The sequence below is a fragment of the Bufo gargarizans genome, chromosome 2 (assembly GCF_014858855.1).
Source record: "Bufo gargarizans isolate SCDJY-AF-19 chromosome 2, ASM1485885v1, whole genome shotgun sequence".
Classification (NCBI taxonomy): Eukaryota; Metazoa; Chordata; class Amphibia; order Anura; family Bufonidae; genus Bufo; species Bufo gargarizans.
This window is the reverse complement of record NC_058081.1, coordinates 694943172-694967732: the sequence shown is the minus strand read 5'-3', so window position 1 is coordinate 694967732 and position 24561 is coordinate 694943172. Positions and strand designations below refer to the sequence as shown.

Below are 24561 nucleotides of genomic sequence, written 5' to 3'. Positions count from 1 at the left end.
TCCTCTCTGCATGACCGGTGTAAGATGGAGTTTGAATGGAGGGATGGTCGAACATGGGCGCTATTACTTCATACAGTGTCTATGTGACTGACAGACTATGAATGGAGTATCAGTGTGTTTGGACCTCTCATTCTAGTGATCAGTAGAGGTTCCAGTGATCAGACCGTCAAATGGTATATGAAATGATATAATAATAAGTGCCCTTCATGGGATAACCCCTTTAAAGTGGTGTTCCCGACATAGACAATTTTGGCATATCCACAGGAAAAGGATTCTGGTCATTTACTGACCAGAATCTGATCTGAAATGACTGGGACTTTTAATATATGACAAACCATCTATGCCTGGTAGGAGACCTCCAAAGACTTCAAAGGTGTCCGTCCAGACAACCAGTATCCCATTCTGGACTGATGAGGAGCAAGAACCCAGAGACAGTTCTCTACAGATGGCTGTTTCTGGAGGATAGCTAATTGACATCCTTTTTCCCCAGGGAGCATTACCTGTAGGACTCTCTTTGCCAGCTGGATCTCCTCAAGGAGAAACAATACCTCCCAAGAAACCCTCTTCCTAAACCATGGCATGTAACGATTTTTAGGTTGACTGTCCATCAAATCATTGGGAAAATGCTCCCTTTTTGAGTTTCATATGTTTTTATCTGTTTCAGAAAGCACTGAGAACAAGCAATCAAAGATAAACTTCTCAAAAATGTTTCAGGAAAAAACAACCCCTCCCTCCGCACCTATACAGGTAACTTCTCTACCAAATGAAAGCTAAAGAGTTTCTATAGTCCTTGTTTTTGTAAAGCTTTATACAAGGACTGTATTCATTGGAGATTTATGAATAATGGCAAGATAGACTGAACGACTGTCAAAGACATAGATGAAAACAAAAATTCTCCTAGCAAATTGATCGGCTATGGCTTGCAAGAAAAGGACCTTCCTCGCAGTGATAAAGACTCGTGAAGAAACGGAAGTGAAGCCAATGGAAAATTAGATCTCATGGATGTATAGCTCCCCGTTCCGGTATGGAGTTAAGCAGGAAGAACAGATCACTCCTCTCCGTGGTACTGAACCTACTGGCTTTGAGTTTCTCTGTGGCAGCTTTCTTTACAAGTTACTGGTGTGAGGGAACCCACAAAGTGGTGAAACCCCCCTGCCTGTCAGCGGTAAAAAGTAAGAACTGCCAAGTACTAAGTCTGAACAGCACCGCCACTAACAGCGACGTAACTGACATCAATGGGACATTAGACCAGAATCTTGTTCACTATAACTGGGAAACTGGGGATGATAAATATGCCTTCAAGTACTTTCACACCGGGTTTTGGTTATCCTGTGAAAAGCACCAAGGAGGTAAGTAAATCCAGAGCAGTGATGCTAGGTTCATAGGTAGCCTGTTCCGTTAGGTTGTTCCGGTATGAACGCTGGCTGACAGCCAGACAAAAACCACTGCATGCAGCAGTATTTGTCCAGCTGAAACCCGGCATTTATATTGGAAAGTGGCTGGATCAGAGCCAGATCCGATCTGGAAATCTGGAACAGCCTGCTCGATTTCATAACATAGATGTGAACGTACCCTCAGCAGAATTATATGTGCTGTCCCCAGAAAGTAAGGCCACGTTCACATCTCCAGCAAGATGATCCGGCTGTCTACTCCGGCACAAATGCTAGCTGTCAGCCAGACCAAAAACCATTGCCTGCAACCGAAATCCGGCATTTCGGCAGATCATAGGCAGATCCCATTATAGTTCATAGGTATCCAGCGGTGATCTGTAGTATCCGGCAATGCCGGATCCAGTGAACTTTGGCAAGCTGCTGAAACTGCCTGCTGGAAACGTTCACTGGAGATGTGCATGTGGCCTTAGTGAGGTGTAGTACATGCTATAGTTTAAAGGGGTTGTCCAGCCACCTTATAATACTGCTTACTGCTCGAGTGGTGATGTGTGGACACGGACATGTGACCACTGCAGCCAAACATAGGCTGCAACAATGACGTGTCAACATTACTGACCCCATTGCTGAGGCCAGTGATTTGCTGCAGTGGTCACATATCTAGGTCAACACCTCATTGCTGGAGCAGGTAGAACAGATACCGACACTGGAGTGGAGTCATTTCCTTTTATTATTTTATACATTCTAATAATTTTTTTTTAAGAAGTTTAGATGGCTGGACAACCTCTCAAACACAAGTGATTTCCTGCTCTCCAAGAAGTTAGCAAGCTTTAACACAAACCTGCCACGTTGATCATGCTGCCTAAGCTGCAGGGTATATGCTATAGAACAGGAGGAGCTGAGCAGATTGATGCATAGGTTTGTGGGAAAAGATTCAAAGAAACTTGTATTTTATTAATTTTATTAATTTTAAGGCTATGTACACCTTTGGGGGGGCATTGTTTTTTTTTTTTTTATTCGTGCATTGTACTCATTTTGAGCTAAAAATTATTTTTTCAATTGGTCTTTATTAAACATTTTGAACCCCTTTCTCTGTGCAGCCCAGAGTTTCCCTAGTAGCAGGCTCTGAATTTTCACTCTGTTCCGTCAGGCAGCTCAACTGACGGTTCCGTCTCTCTGACCTCTGACCTGATAAACACTTATTATAGGTCAATTCTTATCTTGCTCACAAGAATGTGGCTTAAGTAAGTGTTTATCACTTTTTAGTAATTTAGAGATAAGGTTTATTAGGCAAAAACTGAAAGTAAAAAGTACGATTCACACAGCTAGAAAAACAGTTAATGGATCAATATTTTTAATAAAGACCAATTGAAAAAAGCTTTTTTTAGCCCAAAATGAGTAAAATGCAATCATGAAATAATTGCCCCCCGAAAGTGTACATAGCCTTTAAATTTCTGCTCTTTCTAGATGTAGGAGTCCAGTGGGCGGTCAGTTCTATCAGTGATTGACATTGATGCCTGCATGAACAATCATACAGGAAAGCCATCTCCTTACCTACCCCGATCCTCTCAGCAGAGAATGACAGTCGGCTGCTACTGCCTATGTATATGCATACATAGCTCGTCAGTCACTGTGAGGAGGGTGAGGGAAAGTGAGGAGAGGTAAGGCGAACGATCCCCTCTACAATCACAAACTAAGCACCTTATCTAATCGCTCCTATTAACAAACGACACATTGTTGTTTGTGCCATATTGAGCCATAGGAGAGCAGACCTGTCCCTATGATGTGCTGTTCCAGCCTCGTCATAAATTAGGCGTATCCTCTGCCATTCCATGTGCCTACTTTGAAATCTATGGCAGCCAGTTCCAGTTGTCATTTGTGCCAATTTCCTGGTGTAAATGATGTTAAATTTGCCAGGGCTGATGTCCTTGCCCCTGCCACGCCCCCAGTGTCAAAGGCAGTGTGAAAACGGCGTTTGTGACAATTTTTTGTCGCACAGGGGTTAAAAAATTGTAAAATGGGATCTTGCAATTTCTTTTTTTTTTACACCAAACACTGGAGTAAGCAGTCTTAATAAATGACCCCCAATATATTAAAATAAAATAGTAATCACCATAGGTCATACACCACTAATAAATCACAGACCTGCCTTTTATAATCAAAACTATTAAAATGGTTTTCCGGGATTTTGATACTGATGACCAATCCTCTGATTGGTGAGGGTCAAGTGAACGGAGCTTAGCCTAGCCCAGTGATACTAGTCGTGAAGTGACTGGAAGGCCGCGGCGCTCCTGGAGTGCCGCTGCCTTCTCAAACAGCTGATCGCCTGGGATCCCGGGTGTCGGACCCCCACCGATCAGATGCTGATCCAGAGGATAGATCATCAGTTAAAAAGAACTGCAGAACCTCTTTAAACTCAAGATTCCCTCGAAGCAGGGTTTTCTACATACAGTACACTCCTCAAGATTGAAATTGCAACATCAAGAAGGAAGTGTCGTGGAATTATGGAAACCACACGATTGACAGGATTTTAATAATTTGCAAATGATGAAAAGGAAAACAAAAATATTCACAACATCTTGATTTATTCAGTATCAAGTATGAGCGTCACACGCAGAAATACACGCACTTACACTGACTGGCATGAGATAATTAATGTTAACCAAAAAAAGAGACCCCTAAAAATATAGCTGGTCATACCGTACCCAACAAAGCAATATCACCAAACAAAAGGTACTAGACCCAAGATGCCATGATAAAACTACCATCTTTTTTTAAACTTCATATTACTAGTATATAATAGAGCTATAGATAAAGAGAGTGAGCCAGCTTTCAAAGTACACACAAAAATCACAAAATCTGATCAATCAATAGTAGTAAAGGCAAGTGCCCTACATAGCAAAAGAAGCAGCACAGCTCACCCACCACACGCAAATCATCAAGATCCGACGCCGGCAGCTTTCATTGCAATTGTCTACCAATGACCTCCCAGATGTGCTTGATGGAAGGGAAGTCCAGAGACGCTGCAGGCTATGGTAGCATGTTTAGGCCATGCAGGCTACTTACAGTAGCATGAGTAATACGCAGCTTGGCGTTGTCCTGTTGAAAAACGGCTCTTGGCACACTTTGGAGAAATGACCCCACCACTGGTTCCACGACCAAATCAGTGTAATGCTGACCTGTTAGTGTACCTGAAATAAAGACTAAAGGGGTCTGGCTACTGTAATCTTGGGAGTAGGACCAGTGTGATATTCCCTTGTAAAGGCCTCTTCATGGCGTTGCCCACATGGTCTCCAGACCAATCTCCAGCTATCACTGTGTCCGAGATAAAAGCATGACATCACTGAAGAGGACAGATCTCCATTCCAGCCTCCATTGCCTTTTGAGAATGGTGGCATGAGGTCAATGAAACATCTGTAGCTGGACGTCTGGCTCATGGCCCAATGCCATGCAGACCAGACAACTTCTGATGGTTTTTGTAGATACTGTTTGCCACCTTACGTTTGGGATATGACGTCCAATTTCACCACAGAAAATCTTCTTATCAAACAATCCGTCCGTGCAGTGGTTTTCCTCTGTGAACTTCTTGGTGTCATTCCAGCTTATCATTGTTCTCCCAACCACTAGGACATGCAATATTGAACAGTGCTAACATCTTGTCTCGTGATTAATCAAGGTCTCTCGGATCAAGGATTCTGTCCCTCTCAGTTTGCAACAAGTGGCAAAAGCCATCACATCAACAAATAGGAGGCGTTGCAGAATCATCTTACACGGCTTTATCTGATTGCTGTCAGTCTGGCTTTTATGACACAGAATGGAGCTAGGTGCTTAAAAATTTGATCATCTGCAGATCTTACCCTGCCACTTCCTTGATTTGCATAACCTTACGGCTTGTCCTTCTTGGTGTTGCAATTTCAATGTTGAGGAGTGTATGATAATTAGAATTAGCCAACCAGCACAAAACTGCTAAATATATTTATTGCCGGCAGTAATGTTGGCCTCTTATGGGTGTTACCATACTGAACTCTATCCAGTGCTCTGTTAAAGCATATATGATAGGCTGTACATTATGTTGCAAGCACATGTACAATGTGAAAGGCAATGGGACTAAACTGCTCAATTTAGCTAGATCAATATATACTATCAATAATGAAACTTTTGACAAACCTTCCAGTTCTACGCTAACCACCATCCAGAACATAAACACATTGGGGCAGGTTTACTAATCCTATAACTGGTAGTCTAAAGAAGAGCAAAATTTATCACAGTCACTTATGCTGCATAATGAATTTAGACTTTTTACATCATTTTATGCTATCTATAGGTTTTGTGCCAAAATTTTGGCTCAATGTTGGTGTAAAAATGTTGCATCTTAGGCCACTCCACTTGGTCTGCAGTTTAAAGGGGTTCTCTGGGCTACACATAATGATGGCCTATCCTCAGGATATGTCATCAATATGAGATTTATGGGGTCTGACATTCAGACCCCCCACCGATCAGCTTTTTCAGGCAGCCGCCGTAAAACTAAACAGTGTACGAGTGCGGAAGCAGAAGGCTTCGTACATTGTGTCGTTTCTGGCGCCAGTGTAATGCAGCTTTTTTCCTATTCAATAGGAGCTGTATACCCCAGCATGGCCACTCTACATAGTGTACGGAGATGTCAGATTCCAGCTCTGTACACTGTATACCTACCAGCGCCTGTCTGAAACATCTGATTGGTGGGGGTGCCGGGTGTCGGACCCTCACTGATCTCATGTGGAGGACCTATGGTATCTTCAAGGGTAGCCTTTAAAGCTGTGGATTTTATTAAAACTAGATACACAAAACTGAGCCAAAAATGCACATTTTAGAACAAGGTCTAGGTGCAATCATATTAGTAAAGTGATTATCGCATTTTATTGTTATATGTTTGTTTCAGAAGAGGCGTGCCGCAGCTTTATCGAATTGTCTCCAGACTCTGAAAAAGGTACATGTATCTGTCTACTTGTACAACATTATTGATAACCACGGTTGTAAATTATTGTGCAAATGTCATAGACCATAGTTTTGTCCTTTTGGTGAGGGGGTTGTCCAGGCGGCAAAACATTTTAGGGGGTCAGAATGACTTAAATAAAATAAAAAAAGTCATACTCAACTCACTGATCCTCTGCCACCTCCAATCCAATGATTCCATTACTCTCTACTTCCTGATCCCTGACCAGCCAATAACTGGCTGCAGTGTTGACCTGCCTACCAGTGATTGGTTGATCGGTCACATTTTCCTGTCAAGTTGGACCAGGAGATAGAAATCACCTATGTAACATCAGAATGGGAGTGGCGGATGATTTTGATTTCAGTTTTTTTTCTAGAAATCTATATGAATTTATTTCCATGCTTCTTTTGTGCTTGTCATAATACTGTACAAGTAATCCCAATGAAAGTGAAGGGTACCGTAATGTTGGTAGCACATTTTGGTTGTAGGACACAGTTGCAACCATTTGGTTTTATTATTGCAAATATCATATGTAAGGGTTAACGTCATATTCATGGTGTGATAAAAAAAATAATTGTACTTCTGTATTGCTCTGAATAGCAATTTTCCCGCATAATATTACACCCTGCCTATGGCGCAATAAGTGGAGAAATTGGATACTGATAAACTTCATGAATAATTGTTTCCACCTAAACTTAACCTCTTTGCGACCAATCAACGCATATCATTGCTTTTGCTAGGTAATACATGGAGGGGCGCACAAGCTAAGCCAAACCCATAAATGGCAAATTCAGGTAGGTGACACCTGCCCACAGTGGCTGGGAGCGGAGAGAATGCCGTGTAACTCCTGAAATGACACAGTCAATATTGCCCGCATCAGAGAGGTTAGATGAAGGGAGCTCGTTCCCTCTGTCTAATGCCGATTGTTTGCTATGGCAGCTGGGGCACCTTCTGAAGGCCCCCAGTCCTGCCATGTTACATCTCCTATTACACCCTGCCTGTGACGGGGTGTAATATTATGTGGGAAAATTGCTATTCAGAGCAGTACAGAAGTACAATTCTTTTAATCACACCATGACTATCGTAAAAACCCCAAAAACAAAGGCAAATTAGAATTTTATTCCGTTTCCACCTCATAATTATTGTTTACATTTTCTCTATAGACTATATAATGCTTTAAATCGTGCCATTAAAAGGTATAACTTATCCCACACAAAAAACAGGCCCTCATATGGCTATGTCTACGAAAATATAAGAGTTATGACTCTTTGAAGGTGGGGAGGGAAAAACAATTTTTTTTTTAGTGATCCTTAAAGGTGTTATCTTATGAGTAATGTAAAAAATGAAAATCCAACATCATATGTTACATGAGTCTCTTTCTAACTGTCACGTTCCAGCGGGTGTGAACCCACTGTGCCATGTGTCCTACCTCCCCTAAGGGCATTGTCTAAGTGAACCCCTCGATTCTTCACAGTACCCCTGATGGTGGGGACAGGCTTTTCCGAGGGGAACACCAGGTCACTACCTCTTGAAAAGGATTGGCACACGAGGCAGCTGGTCCAGTGCAGGACCAAAGGATTAGGCAGAGGCAAAGACAGACAGGCAATAGGTCAGCACAGGCGCCACAGGCAGTTTGGATCGGCAACAGGAGAGTCAAGGCAAGCAGGCAGGGATCAAACAGGTAGCGGAGTCCAGAAACACAAGCACGTATCAGGTACACAGGAACACAAGCAGATAAATCAGCAACCTTTGCAGGACACAAGGACCTTGACGCTCAGGCATCTGGGAAGGGGGCTGAGCCACTTATATACATGCAGGAGGGCTAGGATTGGTCAGCGAGGTCACATGATCTAACCCATAAAGCACAGGAAGTGACGAGTGCCGGCCCTTAAGGAAGTGCTGCAGGGAAGAAGCAGCAAGCATGCTGTGGCCAGGGCTGAAAGGAAACTGTGGAGCGGATCCCAGAACAAACAGCACCCACAAAGACAGAGCCCAGGACTGCAGCGGTGAATGGGGAAGCACAAGCAGCAGATCACAACTGAACACAGCACCCAGGACCGCGGCGGTAATCAGGAGAACAGTGGCGCACAGCAGCCGCTGTTACACTAACCAACTTAGAACCAGCCCTGCACCTCACATGGATTTAGAGATCTCTCCATTCACTGCTCTAATTGCTCTGCTAGATGCAGAGCCGTGCACTTTCTCAGGGGGTGTGTCCTTTCTGTTGCAGCTGGCGGCAGGTGAGCATGTATGTCAACCTCAGTGAGCTGGTCAAAGGATTTAGAAAAAGAACAAACAGCAGGTGGCAGCACTGTACAGATACATTGTGTGGCTATACTAAATGTTTAATTACATGCAAAAGTATTTAGATCCAGGTGCTGGTTTGAAAAACAGAGAATATTTTTTGTGGGGCATTCCCTTTAAGGGGTTAAAGGCTATGGACCTGTGTATTGATAATTTTTATTTCATTCCATCTCTTATATGATACAAGATACCTAGTAGTTGATTGTTGTTACAAACATTGCACTGTTTAACATCTGCAGCTTGCATGTATTACAAAAGTTTGTCCGACAGCTATCTAAGGGGTATGGCCACCTTACATGTTTGATAGTTTTTCCTGTTCAATAAATTGCATGCTACATTTTGGGCTCACCCAGGCTGCATTTGTCTTAAAGGGGTTGTCCCACAAAAAAATACATTTTACAACTTTCAAACCAGCACCTGCATCTGAATACTTCTGTAATTGCATATAATCAAAAACGTAGTATAGCTACTGAGTTATTCAATAAAATGTATCTATATAGCGCCACCTGCTGTTTGTTTTTCTTATTTCTTTGTCTGGCTCACTGAGAAGGCCGCACATGCTCAGTTTCATCTTTCAACTGTGTCCTGAGCTGTGATAGGTAACGTGCTGCAGCAGAAAGGACACTCCCCTGATCTGCAGCAGAAAACAACGCTCCCCTGATCTGCAGCAGAAAAGACACTCCCCTGAGCTGCAGTAGAAAAGGACACTCCCCTGAGCTTCAGCAGAAAAGACACTCCCCTGAGCTGCAGTAGAAAAGACACTCCCCTGAACTGCAGAAGAAAAGGACACTCCCCTGAGCTGCAGCAGAAAAGACACTCCCCTGAGCTGCAGTAGAAAAGGACACTCCCCTGAGCTGCAGCAGAAAAGACACTCCCCTGAGCTGCAGCAGAAAAGACACTCCCCTGAGCTGCAGAAGAAAAGGACACTCCCCTGAGCTGCAGCAGAAAAGACACTCCCCTGATCTGCAGCAGAAAAGACACTCCCCTGAGCTGCAGTAGAAAAGGACACTCCCCTGAGCTTCAGCAGAAAAGACACTCCCCTGAGCTGCAGCAGAAAAGGACACTCCCCTGAACTGCAGAAGAAAGGACACTCCCTGAGCTGCAGCAGAAAAGACACTCCCTGAGCTGCAGTAGAAAAGGACACTCCCCTGAGCTTCAGCAGAAAAGACACTCCCCTGAGCTGCAGAAGAAAAGGACACTCCCCTGATCTGCAGCAGAAAAGACACTCCCCTGAGCTGCAGTAGAAAAGGACACTCCCCTGAGCTTCAGCAGAAAAGACACTCCCCTGAGCTGCAGCAGAAAAGACACTCCCCTGAACTGCAGAAGAAAAGGACACTCCCCTGAGCTGCAGCAGAAAAGACACTCCCCTGAGCTGCAGTAGAAAAGGACACTCCCCTGAGCTTCAGCAGAAAAGACACTCCCCTGAGCTGCAGAAGAAAAGGACACTCCCCTGATCTGCAGCAGAAAAGACACTCCCCTGAGCTGCAGTAGAAAAGGACACTCCCCTGAGCTTCAGCAGAAAAGACACTCCCCTGAGCTGCAGCAGAAAAGACACTCCCCTGAACTGCAGAAGAAAAGGACACTCCCCTGAGCTGCAGCAGAAAAGACACTCCCCTGAGCTGCAGTAGAAAAGGACACTCCCCTGAGCTGCAGCAGAAAAGACACTCCCCTGAGCTGCAGCAGAAAAGGATGCTCCCCTGAGCTGCAGCAGAAAAGGATGCTCCCCTGAGCTGCAGCAGAAAATACGCTCCCCTGAGCTGCAGCAGAAAAGAAACTTCCCTGAGCTGCAGCAAAAAAGGACACTCCCCTAAGCTGCAGCAGAAAAGGACACTCCCCTGAGCTGCAGCAGAAAAGACATTCCCCTGAGATACGGCAGAAAAGACATTCCCCTGAGCTGCGGCAGAAAAGCCATTCCCCTGAGATGCAGCAGAAAAGACACTCCCCTGAGCTGCAGCAGAAAAGGACACTCCCCTGAGCTGCAGCAGAAAAGGACACTCCCCTGAGCTGCAGCAGAAAAGGACACTCCTCTGAGCTGCGGCAGAAAATACACTCCACTGAGCTGCAGCAGAAAAGGACACTCCCCTGAGCTGCGGCAGAAAGTACACTCCACTGAGCTGCAGCAGAAAAGGACACTCCCCTGAGATGCAGCAGAAAAGAACACTCCACTGAGACGGAGCAGAAAAGACACTCACCTGAGCTGCAGCAGAAAAGAAACTCCCCTGAGCTGCAGCAGAAAAGGACACTCCCCTAAGCTGCAGCAGAAAAGACAATCCCCTGAGCTGCGGCAGAAAAGACACTCCCCTTAGCTGCAGCAGAAAAGGACACTCCCCTGAGCTGCATCAGAAAAGACATTCCCCTGAGATGCATCAGAAAAGACATTGTCACAACCAGACAGCTGAGAAGCTCTGACAGAGGCCTTTCAGAACCTCCTCCTTGAATTTCTGTGTTGTGGTATTCAGCTCCTCCTCTCGTCAGCCTCTCTCAGCTGTCATGTGTTAATTGCTTCCCTTTAAATGCCTCCCCAGAATGCTTTTCTGGGCGGCTTATATTACTTCCTGGAGTGTGTGTGCACGCTCATCTGTCCTCCTGTTTGCTTCAAAGATAAGTGTACCTTTATCTGTTAATATCTGTTTGCTGGATCCCAGGTGACCCTGACTCCCTCCGTGTCTTGTGTAGGGAGCCGGTGGTCATGTCCCCTCACTATTGTAGGGTGCTCAGGGCTTTATAGTCAAGGTTCGTGGATATGCAAACCTCCACCATTCGGATCTTTGCATAGGCTGAGCAGCCAGGGAAAGTGCCAGGTCTTCTGCAGGGGTCTCCCTTGGTTCCTTAGTTTTTGGATCCAGCGAGTTGTTTATACATGTTGCTTTGCCTTGTTACCTGTACACATTCCGTGACAGACATTCCCCTGAGATGCATCAGAAAAGACATTCCCCTGAGCTGCGGCAGAAAAGACATTCCCCTGAGATGCAGCAGAAAAAGACACTCCCCTGAGCTGCAGCAGAAAAGGACACTCCCCTGAGCTGCAGCATAAAAGGACACTCCCCTGAGCTGCAGCAGAAAAGACATTCCCCTGAGATGCAGCAAAAAAGACACTCCCCTTAGCTGCAGCAGAAAAGGACACTCCCCTGAGCTGCAGCAGAAAAGGACACTCCCCTGAGCTGCAGCAGAAAAGGACACTCCCCTGAGCTGCAGCAGAAAAGGACACTCCCCTGAGCTGCAGCATAAAAGGACACTCCCCTGAGCTGCAGCAGAAAAGACATTCCCCTGAGATGCAGCAAAAAAGACACTCCCCTTAGCTGCAGCAGAAAAGGACATTCCCCTGAGCTGCAGCAGAAAAGACACTCCCCTGAGCTTCAGCAGAAAAGGACACTCCCCTGAGCTGCCTGCTTGATATAAATCTAGCAGAGCAATCTGAGCAATGAATGTGGAGATCTATGGATCCATGTGAGGTACAGGGCTGGTTCTAGCTTTGTTAGAAAGGCATTATCATGTACAGTACTATATGATGTCAGATTTTCATTTTTTACATTAACCCCTTTAAATCACGTTATGACAGAATCTGAGACAGTTGTCGTAGTGCAAAAAAGATGCAAAAAAAAAAGAAGAAAGAAATCAGAAAGAGGGCTAAATTTTGTACGTAGCTTCACGTCTTCTTAACATTCCTCCAATTGGTTACTGTCATACAATGGACAAGACTTTCTACCTATAGAAAGACACTTGGGACTATTTTAGGGTCATCCTAGGGCTGAATATAAGGTTCAATGTTGGAAGTTGTCAGAATGCTGGAGAGAATGATGTATGGAAAAAGCCCCGATCCAGAGCCAACAGTCTACTCTCGCCAATAATGAATACGTCCGATAGGGAGTAACAGATGAATAAAGTCAATGCTTCGTAGGGACATTTATTCTGTTTTTTGCCAACCATTCCTGAAATCCCCCTCTCCGTATGTTACAGGCGTCCTCTGGTTGTCCGTTATCTCTGAGTTTTTATACATTATATTGCTCAGCCTCGGTTTTCTGCTCATGTGCTTGGAATTGTTCACTTCCAGTAACTTCATAGATGGGTTGAAAATCAATGCCTTTGCTGCTATCATTACCGTCTTGTCAGGTAAGTGATCTATTTCTTATTTTAATTTTAATTAAATTACCGTAAATTAAAATAACATAACATTCCAATTTAGAATTCTGCGGACTACAGCTAATATAGAAAAGATGAATTATGCCTCCATTTGATCGGGCCGATTGTCAGGAACTAACGTGCGCACAAACGATCATTCCTGATAACTGGCCAGTGTAAGGGCGCCTTCACAAGAGGCAGATTTTTTTTTTGCCTAAATTTTCAATGACTGAAAATCACTTCCATTCACCTGAATGGGGTTGTTTTAGCGGCAAGCATATGGATTTCTGCAGGCCCCGTTCAAACTAATGGGGCTGATTTTCAGTCGCTGAAAATTTCTTCAAAAAAATCAGTGGAGTGCGAAGACGCCCTAAGGGGACGTTCTCATAATGGCTTTTTCAGCGGAATTTTATATACCGGTAGTTATATTTGGAGATCACTGATAATAGTGTTTGGTATCTGGAACTTGTAAAAATCTGTGAAAGCACAGATTATGTTATCCTACTGCCTAAAGTCAGGGGTGGATTGGGAACTTAAAATGGCCCTACAAAAAAAAACTAGAAGTGGCCCCATTTGGTAGGCGGGTCCAAATTGACAGAAGGCAGAGGCAATATGAGTAGGCAGGGCCAACAAAAGTAGTCGGGGCCCGTGCAGCACAAAATACCGCCCCAGCAGAACCAAATACACAGTGCAGCACAAAATACAGCTTCCCCTGGCACAGCATTCAACTTTATCACCATCCTGAGGATGGCAATACAATTAAATTCAGGAGGGACCTACGTTACTGGCCAGATGTATAAGTACAGATGCTCCTAGCATTAATTAAAGCTGAGTATATCAAATCGTTATGTACCCAGCCAGTGGCAGTGAAGAGGGCTTGGGAGGCCCCTTGGGTATTGGCCCACCCGAACATTTCCCTGTAGGGTCTATGGCCAGTCCACCCCTGCCTAAAGCTGGACACGACCCTCACTATTGCCTGATAACTATTTATTCCGACTCCCCTATACACTTGCATGCTCAGTTTGGCCAAGGAAGCACGTGTTTTCAATTAGAAACGGAGAGTAGAGGCTCCTTTACACGGCCCGAGACAGCAGGCAATTATCGGGAACAAGATGTTCATTCCTGATAATTGCCTTCTCTTCAGAGGAGTTGAGAGCTACATCACCTCTTCTGTATGGGGATAAACGATCACTAGAGTGATCACTCATCCCCATACTCATTCGTTGTTTCTGGATAGCAGATATCTGTTTACGTAGCACAATCTGTTGCCCGGAAACAGTGATTTAGGTCACCGCACCAGTGATGCTTTCACCCGATGAACAAGCGTTTGCTCATACCTCAGGTGATCGGCAGCACCTTTACACAGAGCAATTATCGGTAAAAAACGTTCTCAATAAGTTCCCCGACCATTGTCCCATGTAAAAGGATCTTATCATTTCCATTGTGAATTGTTTTTTTCCACCATATTAATTTCTGTATTACTGCCATGCATCCCGGTCTCCAGTTTCATACCCGTGCTCCAAGAACCACAAATTCCTATAAGTGAATGTTTGACCTTTTATAAAGGTCTCGAGACGTAGCTTAAGATTATAGCCAAACCAGTACCTCACGGCTCACAGGGCCCCTCTTTTAGAGATAGGTGCCACATCTAGAAGGAATGTAGGGAATATACTGATGAGGATATCCCTTTAAGGTTGTTGAAGAGTCCACAGTTCTACCTTGTACTAACCATGCTGATTCTCTATTTACTAGGACTTCTTGGCATGGTAGCCCATATGATGTACATGACGGTTTTTCAGGTGACTGTAAACCTTGGACCAAAGGACTGGAGACCACAGACATGGTATTATGGTTGGTCTTTTGGGTGAGTTGATACTTAAAGTATGGATATAAATGTATAACATTGCAATATACTACACATTTAACAGACCTAAGAAATTAAGAGATCCGAGCATTTGACATTTCTTCAGACTGGAATCATGCAAGCAGTTTTTGATACAGTTCTTTGAGTCAAAGTCAGAGGTGGATCCATCAGGAAGAAAACATATGAGTTGTTCATTGATATATACTTCAGGAACCCTTCAGAAATGTCAGAAAGTAGCCCTCCATGAATCTTATATAGCGCTGGGTGGCCGCATCACCAGACTCAGCCCCAACACAAGGAGGTGCAGTCTTTGAAAAGGGGCATGTCAAAGCCTTTGTCACGTAGGGTAAGGAACAGTGCAGCCCTGTACTCCACCCATACCACTGTCCCTACCTACTTGCCCGAAACGACCTAAATGGTGGCCCACAACTTGGCAACAGTCCCTAACTTAGATGAGTGCAGGGGCCTAAACTTAGTGGGGTAAAAGAGTAGGCAGACAGAAAGAGGTTAAAACCAGACAAGCAAAACCAGGACCAGAACAGAATCCAAAATCTAAGTCAAGTCCAAACCAGAAAGATACATCAGAACCAACACAAGATACAAACACAGAGTCAAATAACAAATGGGGTCAGTCCAGGAGATACATAGCAACATAGTTTGTAAGTAGGGATGAGCGAATCGACTTCGGATGAAACATCTGACTTCAATTCGCATAAAACTTCTTTCTAATACAGTACGGAGCACTGAATGTATTGGCTCCGATGAGCCGAAGTTATTGCTTCGCGAAGTCTCATGAGACTTCACGCAATATCTTCATAAATAATTTGTACTTTAAAAAAACATTTCCTGAACTCGGGTTCGGTTCCAAGGTACCACTCTGTACTCTGTACAGTATTAGAAAGATCTTTTATGCAAATAGACTTTGGAGGTTTCATCCGAAGTCGATTCACTCATCCCTATTTGTAAGGCTTAAAAAAGACATTTGTCCATCCAGTTCGGCCTGTTATCCTGCGAGTTGATTCAGAGGAAGGCAAACAAAACCCCTGTGAGGTAGAAGCCAATTTTCCCTGCTTTAGGGGAAAAAATTCCTTCCCGACTCCAATCAGGCAATCAGAATAACTCCCTGGATCAGCGACCCCTCTCTAGTAGCTATAGCCTGTAATATTATTACACTCCAGAAATACATCCAGGCCCCTCTTGAATTCCTTTATTGTACTTACCATCACCACCTCCTCAGGCAGAGAGTTCCATAGTCTCACTGCTCTTACCGTAAAGAATCCTCTTCTATGTTTGTGTACAAACCTTCTTTCCTCCAGACACAGAGGATGTCCCCTCGTCACAGTCCTGGGGATAAGTAGATGATGGGAGAGATCTCTGTACTGACCCCTGATGTATTTAGACATAGTTTTTGTGAGAGGAATAATCAGCAGTCAGGAGCAAGGACAGGGACAACCCAGGATACCAGGAATCCAAACAATAGGACAATACACTGTTATCGAACCTTAGTCCTACTGTTTGGATTCCTGGTATTCTGGATTGTCTTCAGAACATCTGGAGACTACCTCAAGACCAATAAAGACAGATGAATATAATTCTAGAAGGAAGTTGATACTGACACAACATATAATATAATGCCCTTTTAACGTTGTTGCACTCACAACACTATTGTGGCAATTAAGACCAATCACAGGCACTTGTTGCCAGCAGCTGCCTGTGATGCCGCCACTGAGCCTGATTGGCCCATTGGCCCTACTCCGTCATAGGCTGACCAGTCTGACAGCTGAGTTAATTGCTACAGCAATGGAACAACAACAGAGAGGCCGGGCTATCCACCAGAGCATGGACAGGTAAGTATATGACAGCCTTGTGTCCAAAACCTGAATTAAAATCTGAATGTGTGATTCCAGCATTACCTTAAAGCTTTTGCAACAGCGCTGAGGAGCAACCGCCATCTTGCTGTTTCGGTGGTAGTGACGGTGGCTTGTATCAGTTCCCTCTACCGGCACTTGCACTGAGTGTAGGTGCTAAATACAGATCTTCACAAGATTGTAGAGACCTGCTGCCTAGTAAATGGAAGGTTGGGACAATCACAATAGGAGTCACTGGTTTTGATGATTTCTCTGCAATTCACTGTGAACTTAAGAGGTAGACAATATGCTTTCTTCACAAAGTCTGTTCTGCAATATCAAATCAACACTATAAGACTGGTGGCAGACTTGGGGGCCTTTTCTTAGGCCCCTGGCTCTTGTGGTAACACACTTGTACTCAGTGATCAACTAGAGCTGATGGCTAGGCCAAATGAGCCTCCTCCCTCCGTCAACCACTTAGATGCTGCAGTCGCAATTGACCACGGCATCTAATGGGTTAAATAGCCAGGATCAAAGCTAGCTCGGATCCCGGCTGTTGTGACTTATACAGTATATCACATCACGATGAAGGTACTAGCACCCGACCATGACGGATATAGCTGTCATTTGCCGTTAAAAGGGTTTTCCAATCTTTTGATATTGATGGCCTGTCCTCAGATCAGCAGGGGTCCCACACCCAGCACCCACCTCTCAGTTGAGTTGCTCTTGCAACAGAAGTAGGCACTGGAACTGGACGACTCTGTCCATTGTGTAGTGGACGGAGCTGGATACTGCAGCGCTGTTCCTGTTCAACTGAATGTGAGCAATGCTTTAGTAACCAACTCCATCAGTGGATGGAGCAAGACTCGGACTGGCCCACAGGGGAGCAGGAGAATCCCCTGGTGGGCCCCCGAGCAAAGTGGGCCCCTATTCTTGGGCCCCTATTCTCCCTGCACAAGTTGCACATCAAACAGCTGACTGCACGACATACAGATACAGTAGGCAGAATACACATCTCAGCCGGTTGACGTTATAAAAATTAGGTAGATTATTTCATAAACTACCCAGTAGATGACCCGGAGGCTGAGGAGACATCTAGGCACAGAGGCAGGCCAGCTAGTAGTGGAAACAATGGAGGAGATATATCAAGACTGGCAGATCCATCCGCCAGTCTCGACCTCCTTGCACTGGTGTGAGATGTGCCTGATTTATTAAGAGGCAGAAGCCTCTTAACAAATCAGGCCCATCTCTGCCCCGCTGTGCGCCAGAAACTGAAGTGGTGTAGACTTCAGCTATAACTTCCGCCACTTTCTGGCAAAAGTTATTTTAAATGTGCGCACTAAGCCATGCCCCTTCCGCTAAGCCATGACCCTTTTTCTTGGCACTTCCAAGAAGCTGAAAAAGTCACAAATTATGGTGTACAGATGCCTTGCGCCATAATGTGCAACTTTTTTATGCCACAAGTGGGGCACAAAAACATTGATAAATGTCCCCCATTGTGTGTTGGTGTAGGACTCCTAGGACTCTTCAGTTGGACACTGGATGCAGCTTGGTAGTTTTGGCACCAGAGCTACTCCTGGACAACTGATCGGGGTATAGCATGTCAGATATGATAATGATGGCCCATCCTGAGGGTAGGCTATCAATTCAAGTGGTCTTTCCAGCTACAGATTTTTTTCCAAAGAAAAAATAGCCTCAGATCAGGGTAATATAATAAAAGAAGTTATAGTCACGTCATCAATCCCCCACCTCCCCTGTTCTTACACTTTCCAGTCCTCTGATGATCTCTACTTACTGGTCCCTCTTGACATGCAGTGGCCGGCATTGGGCTGAGTGGTCATTTCCTGCATGACTGAGAGGAAGTAGAGACCAGGAGAAGACCGGCAAGCGTTGGAACGGGAGTATCATTTGTTTTATTTTTTTACTAAAATTTGAGTCTGTTTAAAAAAAAAAGTGCAGCTGATTGACAAAGGTGCCAGGAGTTGGGCCCACATCGATCAGATATTGATCACCTATACTGAGCAAAGGCATCTGTATCAAAATCATACTACTCCTCTGCTACTCCGACACCAATGCTTTCTTGGTCACCTGCTGGTCTCTGTCTTTCCTGCTCCAGTAATGACAGGTGGACACAACGATGTGACGTCTGCAGACAATCAATGGCCGAATTGGTGACCTCAGTGGTGTTGGCACGTCACTGCTATAGCTGGTAATGGGTTGCAGCGGTCACATTTTGTGTTGACATGTCTTTGCTTGGGCAAGGAAGACAGAGATCAGCAGAGGACTGGGAAAGAGTCAGCAGGAGTGTGGTAAGGTAGCTCCATTTGTTATTTTACACTGTTATAAGCTGTTTTTTTTATTTTTATTTTTTTAAATGTCATGGGGTTAGACAACCTCTTTAAGATCCTTTTCATCATACAGGTCACTTAAAAAAAAACACAAGTATTAGTTTTTACTTATGATTTCTTGCTTTTTTTTCCAGCCTGGCCTGGCTGTCCTTTACCTTATGCATGTCGGCCTCTGTTCTCACACTCAACACGTACACAAAAACGATTCTGGAATTTAAATACCGAAGAAGGATATTTGAAAAGAATGTGCGAGAATGCAACCCCTTCCTGGACGCTGAAATGGTGCGTTTCCTCTGGGAGAAGTACATCTTCTCTGTTAGTGGCTCTCTCGAAGACCCTTTGAACTGGCACAAAGGATTTGGCAGCCCAGTCTTTCTGGATGTTGGCAGCATCACTGATCTTCCAGGATCGGCAAAGAAAGAGGAAAGAAGGATAGAAGTAGAGGACGATGGAGAACAATGCTGACTTAAATCTAGATAGAGTTGTACATCAAATCTGAGCATAGTCCATGTAACCTATGATGCTTCTCTGCCTCAGTGAATAACATACTGTAGTTGTATTGTGATAAATAGAAATAATATCGTTCAACACAAAATGCACTGAAAAGAGGCATGTACGAAACCAGAAATGTCTCCATACCAGTAATCTTTCAGGATGGATAGATTTTATTGCAGCCTAGGAGAAAAACTATAGAGATCTCGATACCAGGTATAAGCATAGGAAAGGACATGGTGTAAAATATCATTAAAAACCTACCTTTGCATTTTAACATGGTGTTCTGTGACTATGTTTTAACGTGAATTTGACAATTTCAGAATAAATAGGCTTAAGCAGGCTAAGTGAATAAATGTATTTACTAAATGTGCTAAAAAATATAAAACAGACAAATCACATACAGAATAGTCAAAGTAAAAAACATTCACTGGCCTGGAACACAATGGGGGGAACTCCTATCGCCATGTTGCAGCATATGGCCGACACCCCATGGTGATACAAGAGAGACATAGTGACCTTACAACAGCCTACCTGAATGATGTTCTCAGCAGAGTTACAGTTATCTGTCTATGTGCATAAAGGTTTATACCTTTCAGCCCCTCCTCCAAAGGATGTCCAGTGTGCAATACACATGTCTCTGAGATAATCACATAGCACAGTGGTGGTGGTGGGGTGGGGGTTGTATATGTTATCTAGCTATCCATAACTCACTATAATACAAGAAATAGTATTACAAAGAATATAGAAGGTGATATAATAATTAAAGGGGACAGAACCAATCAGTACTTAAGTATGTAAAATACCCTTTCAACAAAGCAGGGGCGTAGCTAAAGGCTCACGGGCCCTGGTGCAAGAGTTCAGCTTAGTGCTTGTTGGCAAGGGGCAGGGTAGCACATAGCCATCCTGCTGCCAGAGGCAAACTTTGAAAGGGCACCCCCACATGCCAAATTCTTGACCTAACCCCTTCCCTCTGGTCAGAGGTGTAAATAGACCAGCATGCACTTTCTATAATGCCAGTGTCTTATGTGGCACAAGGGTTGATTTATTCCTCTGCAATTCATATCTAAAGAAGGTTCCCGTTTTGGACTGAAGCATGATATATATTTTGATTTTGTATGACTTTGTCTTACTTTGTTAAGCATTAACAAATTCCTTGGAGCGCCAGGTGTCACCCCCATGCCAGAATCAACCAGCTCTCCAGTTTCAATGGAGAGATAGGCAGTAGGCAGTACTATAGCACTGAAAATTAAATGCTAAATATAGTCCTAAGAACAGAGAGGTAAAAAACTGCTATAGAGAAAGGTAAGTCATTGTCAGTTTACTGCTGCTGTGATGGGAAGATGTTATCTGAAGGGTAATCCTCATGAAAATCGTAGATGTAGAATTGGGCTAACAGTATGACTCAAGTGTTTTCTTGATAGGCCTAGATAAAGATGTCCACGGAAGGGGATTGCACTTATCAGTGTATTGTATGATGCACTAATTGAGTCACTCATCCCTCTTCCTTCTCTAAGTTAGAGTGAATCGTCTGACTTGGAAGATTAGGTGAAACAAAGGAGGCTGTTAAAGAACCAGGACAGAAAGTAGAATACTCTCTTCCAAGAACAGACATGAGAACAACCAATAAACTGCCATACCTGTCGTTTCCTCTATCTTACTGATCTGCAGAAATTCCACTCCATCTGTGAACATGGCCTAATACAGACTGTAGCTCTGGAGCAGTGCAAGAAAAATAATGCAATGTTTTTACAAAGCTACAAGCATTTTTCCATCTACAGTGCTGCTTGAAGGTATGTCAAGTCAATGGGAAACTGCAAACACAGACGCCATGTGGCCCTCACCTGAGATGTTTATTTTCCTTAAGTTCTTTTTATTGATGACCTATCCTCAGAATAGGTCACCAATATCAGATCGGTGGGGGTCTGACACCCGGCACCCCCGCCGATCAGCTAGCTGAGCCCGCGCTGCCTCCTCTTCATTGTTTACCTGCTCGCCATTGCAATAACAGCAGTGAGCAGGTGTAACTATAAGTAAACTGTCCCATTCACTTCAATGGGACGGCTCATTCCTATACTAAGTGTATACTACAGATCCGTCCCATGGAAGGGAATGGGACGGCTTCTTGTAATTACACCTTCTCACCGCTGCTGTTGCGACGGCGAGCATTTACACAATGTAGAGAAGGCAGCACTGGCATGATGGCACACGTCTTCTCTTCAACCGGCTGATCGGTGGGGGTGCCGGATGTCGGACCCCTGCCGATCTGATATTGATGACTTATCCTGGGGATAGGTCATCAATAAAAATAACTTGGACAACCCCTTTAAGGCCCAGTATTTAATCTCATGAACAGCTGTTCGCTTTGTGGTCGAAGGTACAGTATACTCTCCTACCAGAGGAGAAAAGGATCAGTCTTCAGTTATGTGCATTTCAAGGCTATTTCTGTTTCTTCCTTAGACCATAACATAATAAGAAAACCACAGAAATAAGATAATAATGCACTTAGTAAAGTAGATGCAAGCACTATATATGGACAAAGTCCTCACTCTGATGTGATAATATCTGAGACACTTAGCCAATATGTTTTGATCAAAACACATCTGTGCCCACCTACCCAGCGCCAAGGTGGTCTCAGGTCAGGCGGGTCCTACACTAAACCTACCTACGCCATTGGGCTTCTATGTTCAGGAGCGCAGACGCCGCACATATGGTGTGCTGCTCCTAGTCACCTCCATGTGCATCAAGCAACCGATGGTAGGAGGAGCGAGTGCACCCATATGTACCACCTAATCAAGGCGCTCTATTGGATAGGAAGGGCAAAAGTGCAGAGGAATGCTACTCCCAAGATAAAATAGGAGCGTATTCACACTTGAAGGTGCTACTCCCTCAAGCAAATACTACATAGACAAAAAAAAATCACAGAAAAAACTAAGATAAAAACATCCTGCACGGGCTCAGATGTGTTTTGATCAAAATATATTGACTAAGTGTCTCAGATATTATCATATCAGAGTGAGGACTTTGTCCATATATAATGCTTGCATCTACTTCACTAAGTGCATTATTATCTTATTTCTGTGATTTTCTTCAATAATATGGCCAGGGACATCCGCACATTTGTATATCATACCGTGCAGGATGTTTTTATCTTTGTTTTTTCTGTGATTTTTTGTTTATTATGTAGTATTTGCTTGAGGGAGTGGCACCTTCAAGTGTGAATACGCACCTATTTTATCTTGGGAGTAGCATTCCTCTGCACTTTTGCCCTTCCTATCCAATAGAGCGCCTTGATTAGGTGGTACATATGGGTGCACTCGCTCCTCCTCCCATCAGTTGCTTGATGCACATAGAGGTGACTAGGAGCAGCACACCATATGTGCGGCGTCTGCGCTCCTGAACATAGAAGCCCAATGGCTTAGGTAGGTTTAGCGTAGGACCCGCCTGACCTGAGACCACCTTGGCGCTTGGTAGGCAGGCACAGATGTGTTTTGATCAAAATATATTGACTAAGTGTCTCAGATATTATCATATCAGAGTGAGGACTTTGTCTATATATAATGCTTGCATCTACTTTACTAAGTGCATTATTATCTTATTTCTGTGATTTTCTTCAATAATATGGCCAGGGACATCCGCACATTTGTATATCATACCGTGCAGGATGTTTTTATCTTAGTTTTTTCTGTCCGTAACATAATAAGTTTAAAAAAGACAGCAAGTCAGAAACAAGCTCATTTTACACAGAAGATCCCTGGAACAAGCTACAAATTATCTGGAAGGGAATGCATCCAGCAAACACTATACCTAACAACCAACATGGAGTAAGTCCTGAATATATAAAGGCTAGACAATCAGTAACTCTACCCTAATAAACCAGACAAAGCTCGGTGATAGGTGAACTTAAAGCATCAAGGAGACCCCTGTTGCTAGTAACACAGGGAGCTGATTACTTCACTTCCCTGTTACGGTACAGGATCAGGTCGCCAATGTGCCAGCCTGGTCCTGCAGATGTTCTTGCATGTACGAATGTACAGTTCCATCACACCCGGCATGTAGGTCTTTTGACAAGGGGGCCAAGTCATTAGTCAATTAATTTACATATCAAGGGTTTGTAGGGATTAATAAGAAAAGGGGGAACCATCAACAAATACTTACAAATGTACACACGCTGCCATATACTATACATTCAGGGCTGACTGCGGATGAATATACCGTAATCCATCAACAGATCATAGATGAGGTAATGATATAATCACACTGCTTATAATCTGGAAAACATTATACCATGTATAATAAGGGATCATGGGCCACAGTGCAAATGTTTGGCTTGGCTTCTCTTTACACTCGGTAACAGGGCCGTCTTTAATATTGATTGGACCCTGGGCAAGAATTTACTTGGGCCCCCTGGATCCCGCCTTCCCAAACCCTAGCATGCAATAACGCCCTCCACCACAACACACACACCTCGTAGAGTAGTAAACTTTAATAATGATGAGTGGCCACTGGAGGTGTTCCATGGCAGTAATGTAAATACTGCCTTATTTTCTGAAAAGGAGACATGCTATAGACACCAGAACTACTACATTTAGCTGTTGTGGTTCTGGTGACTATAGTGTCCTTTAATATATATATATAAAAAAAAATGAATCAGCACAAAAGTATCAAATAAAATGGCTGTATCATTATTCAAAAAATTAGAAAAGAACAACTTCTGACACAAATATATAGTATTTTGCAGATTACTTTTTTTTTTTTACAGTTTGCAGATAGTACTGTACTACTAACCCCTCCATCCACCCCTACATACAGGGTAATACAGCGCCACTTACCTCTTACATCCAGTGATGTCTCCTTTGATGTAGATGTTCTCTTTCCTCACCTTCTCCTTTCAGACCTTCAGACCAGACCATCATTTCTCAGCCATTTTCCATCTCTTAGTTTACTACTTTTCCATCATCCTCCCATCTTCTGGACAAATCATCCTACCTCCCCCAATACTGTGCCGCTGTGCTCCCCAATACTATACTGCAGAAAAAGATAAACCCCCTGATAATACTAGTACCATGCAGATAGTGCCCTTTGATAATTATTGGCACACAGTGCCCTAAAATAACTGCGCCCAGCAAATAGTGCCCCTGACACTAATAGTGTAAACATAACGTCCCAAAAAATAATTGTGGTAAGCTGATACTGTGCCAAGGTGCCCCCACAGTAATAGTGCTCC

The 24561-nt window shown here is 43.9% G+C and overlaps 1 protein-coding gene across 3 annotated transcripts in view; it reads left to right on the top strand.

The window, feature by feature from the left end:
* Nucleotides 1–19534, top strand: part of LOC122928999 (germ cell-specific gene 1-like protein) — a 43799-nt gene extending 24265 nt beyond the window's left edge. For all 3 annotated transcript variants that reach the window (XM_044282396.1, XM_044282397.1, XM_044282398.1), the window contains exons 2-6: nt 665–1349; nt 6307–6354; nt 12622–12774; nt 14536–14647; nt 18977–19534. In XM_044282396.1, the coding sequence (XP_044138331.1) occupies nt 1025–1349; nt 6307–6354; nt 12622–12774; nt 14536–14647; nt 18977–19307 (969 nt within the window). In that variant the 5' untranslated portion in view covers nt 665–1024 and the 3' untranslated portion in view covers nt 19308–19534. The remainder of the gene's footprint in view (nt 1–664; nt 1350–6306; nt 6355–12621; nt 12775–14535; nt 14648–18976) is intronic.
* Nucleotides 19535–24561: the final 5027 nt, after the last annotated feature.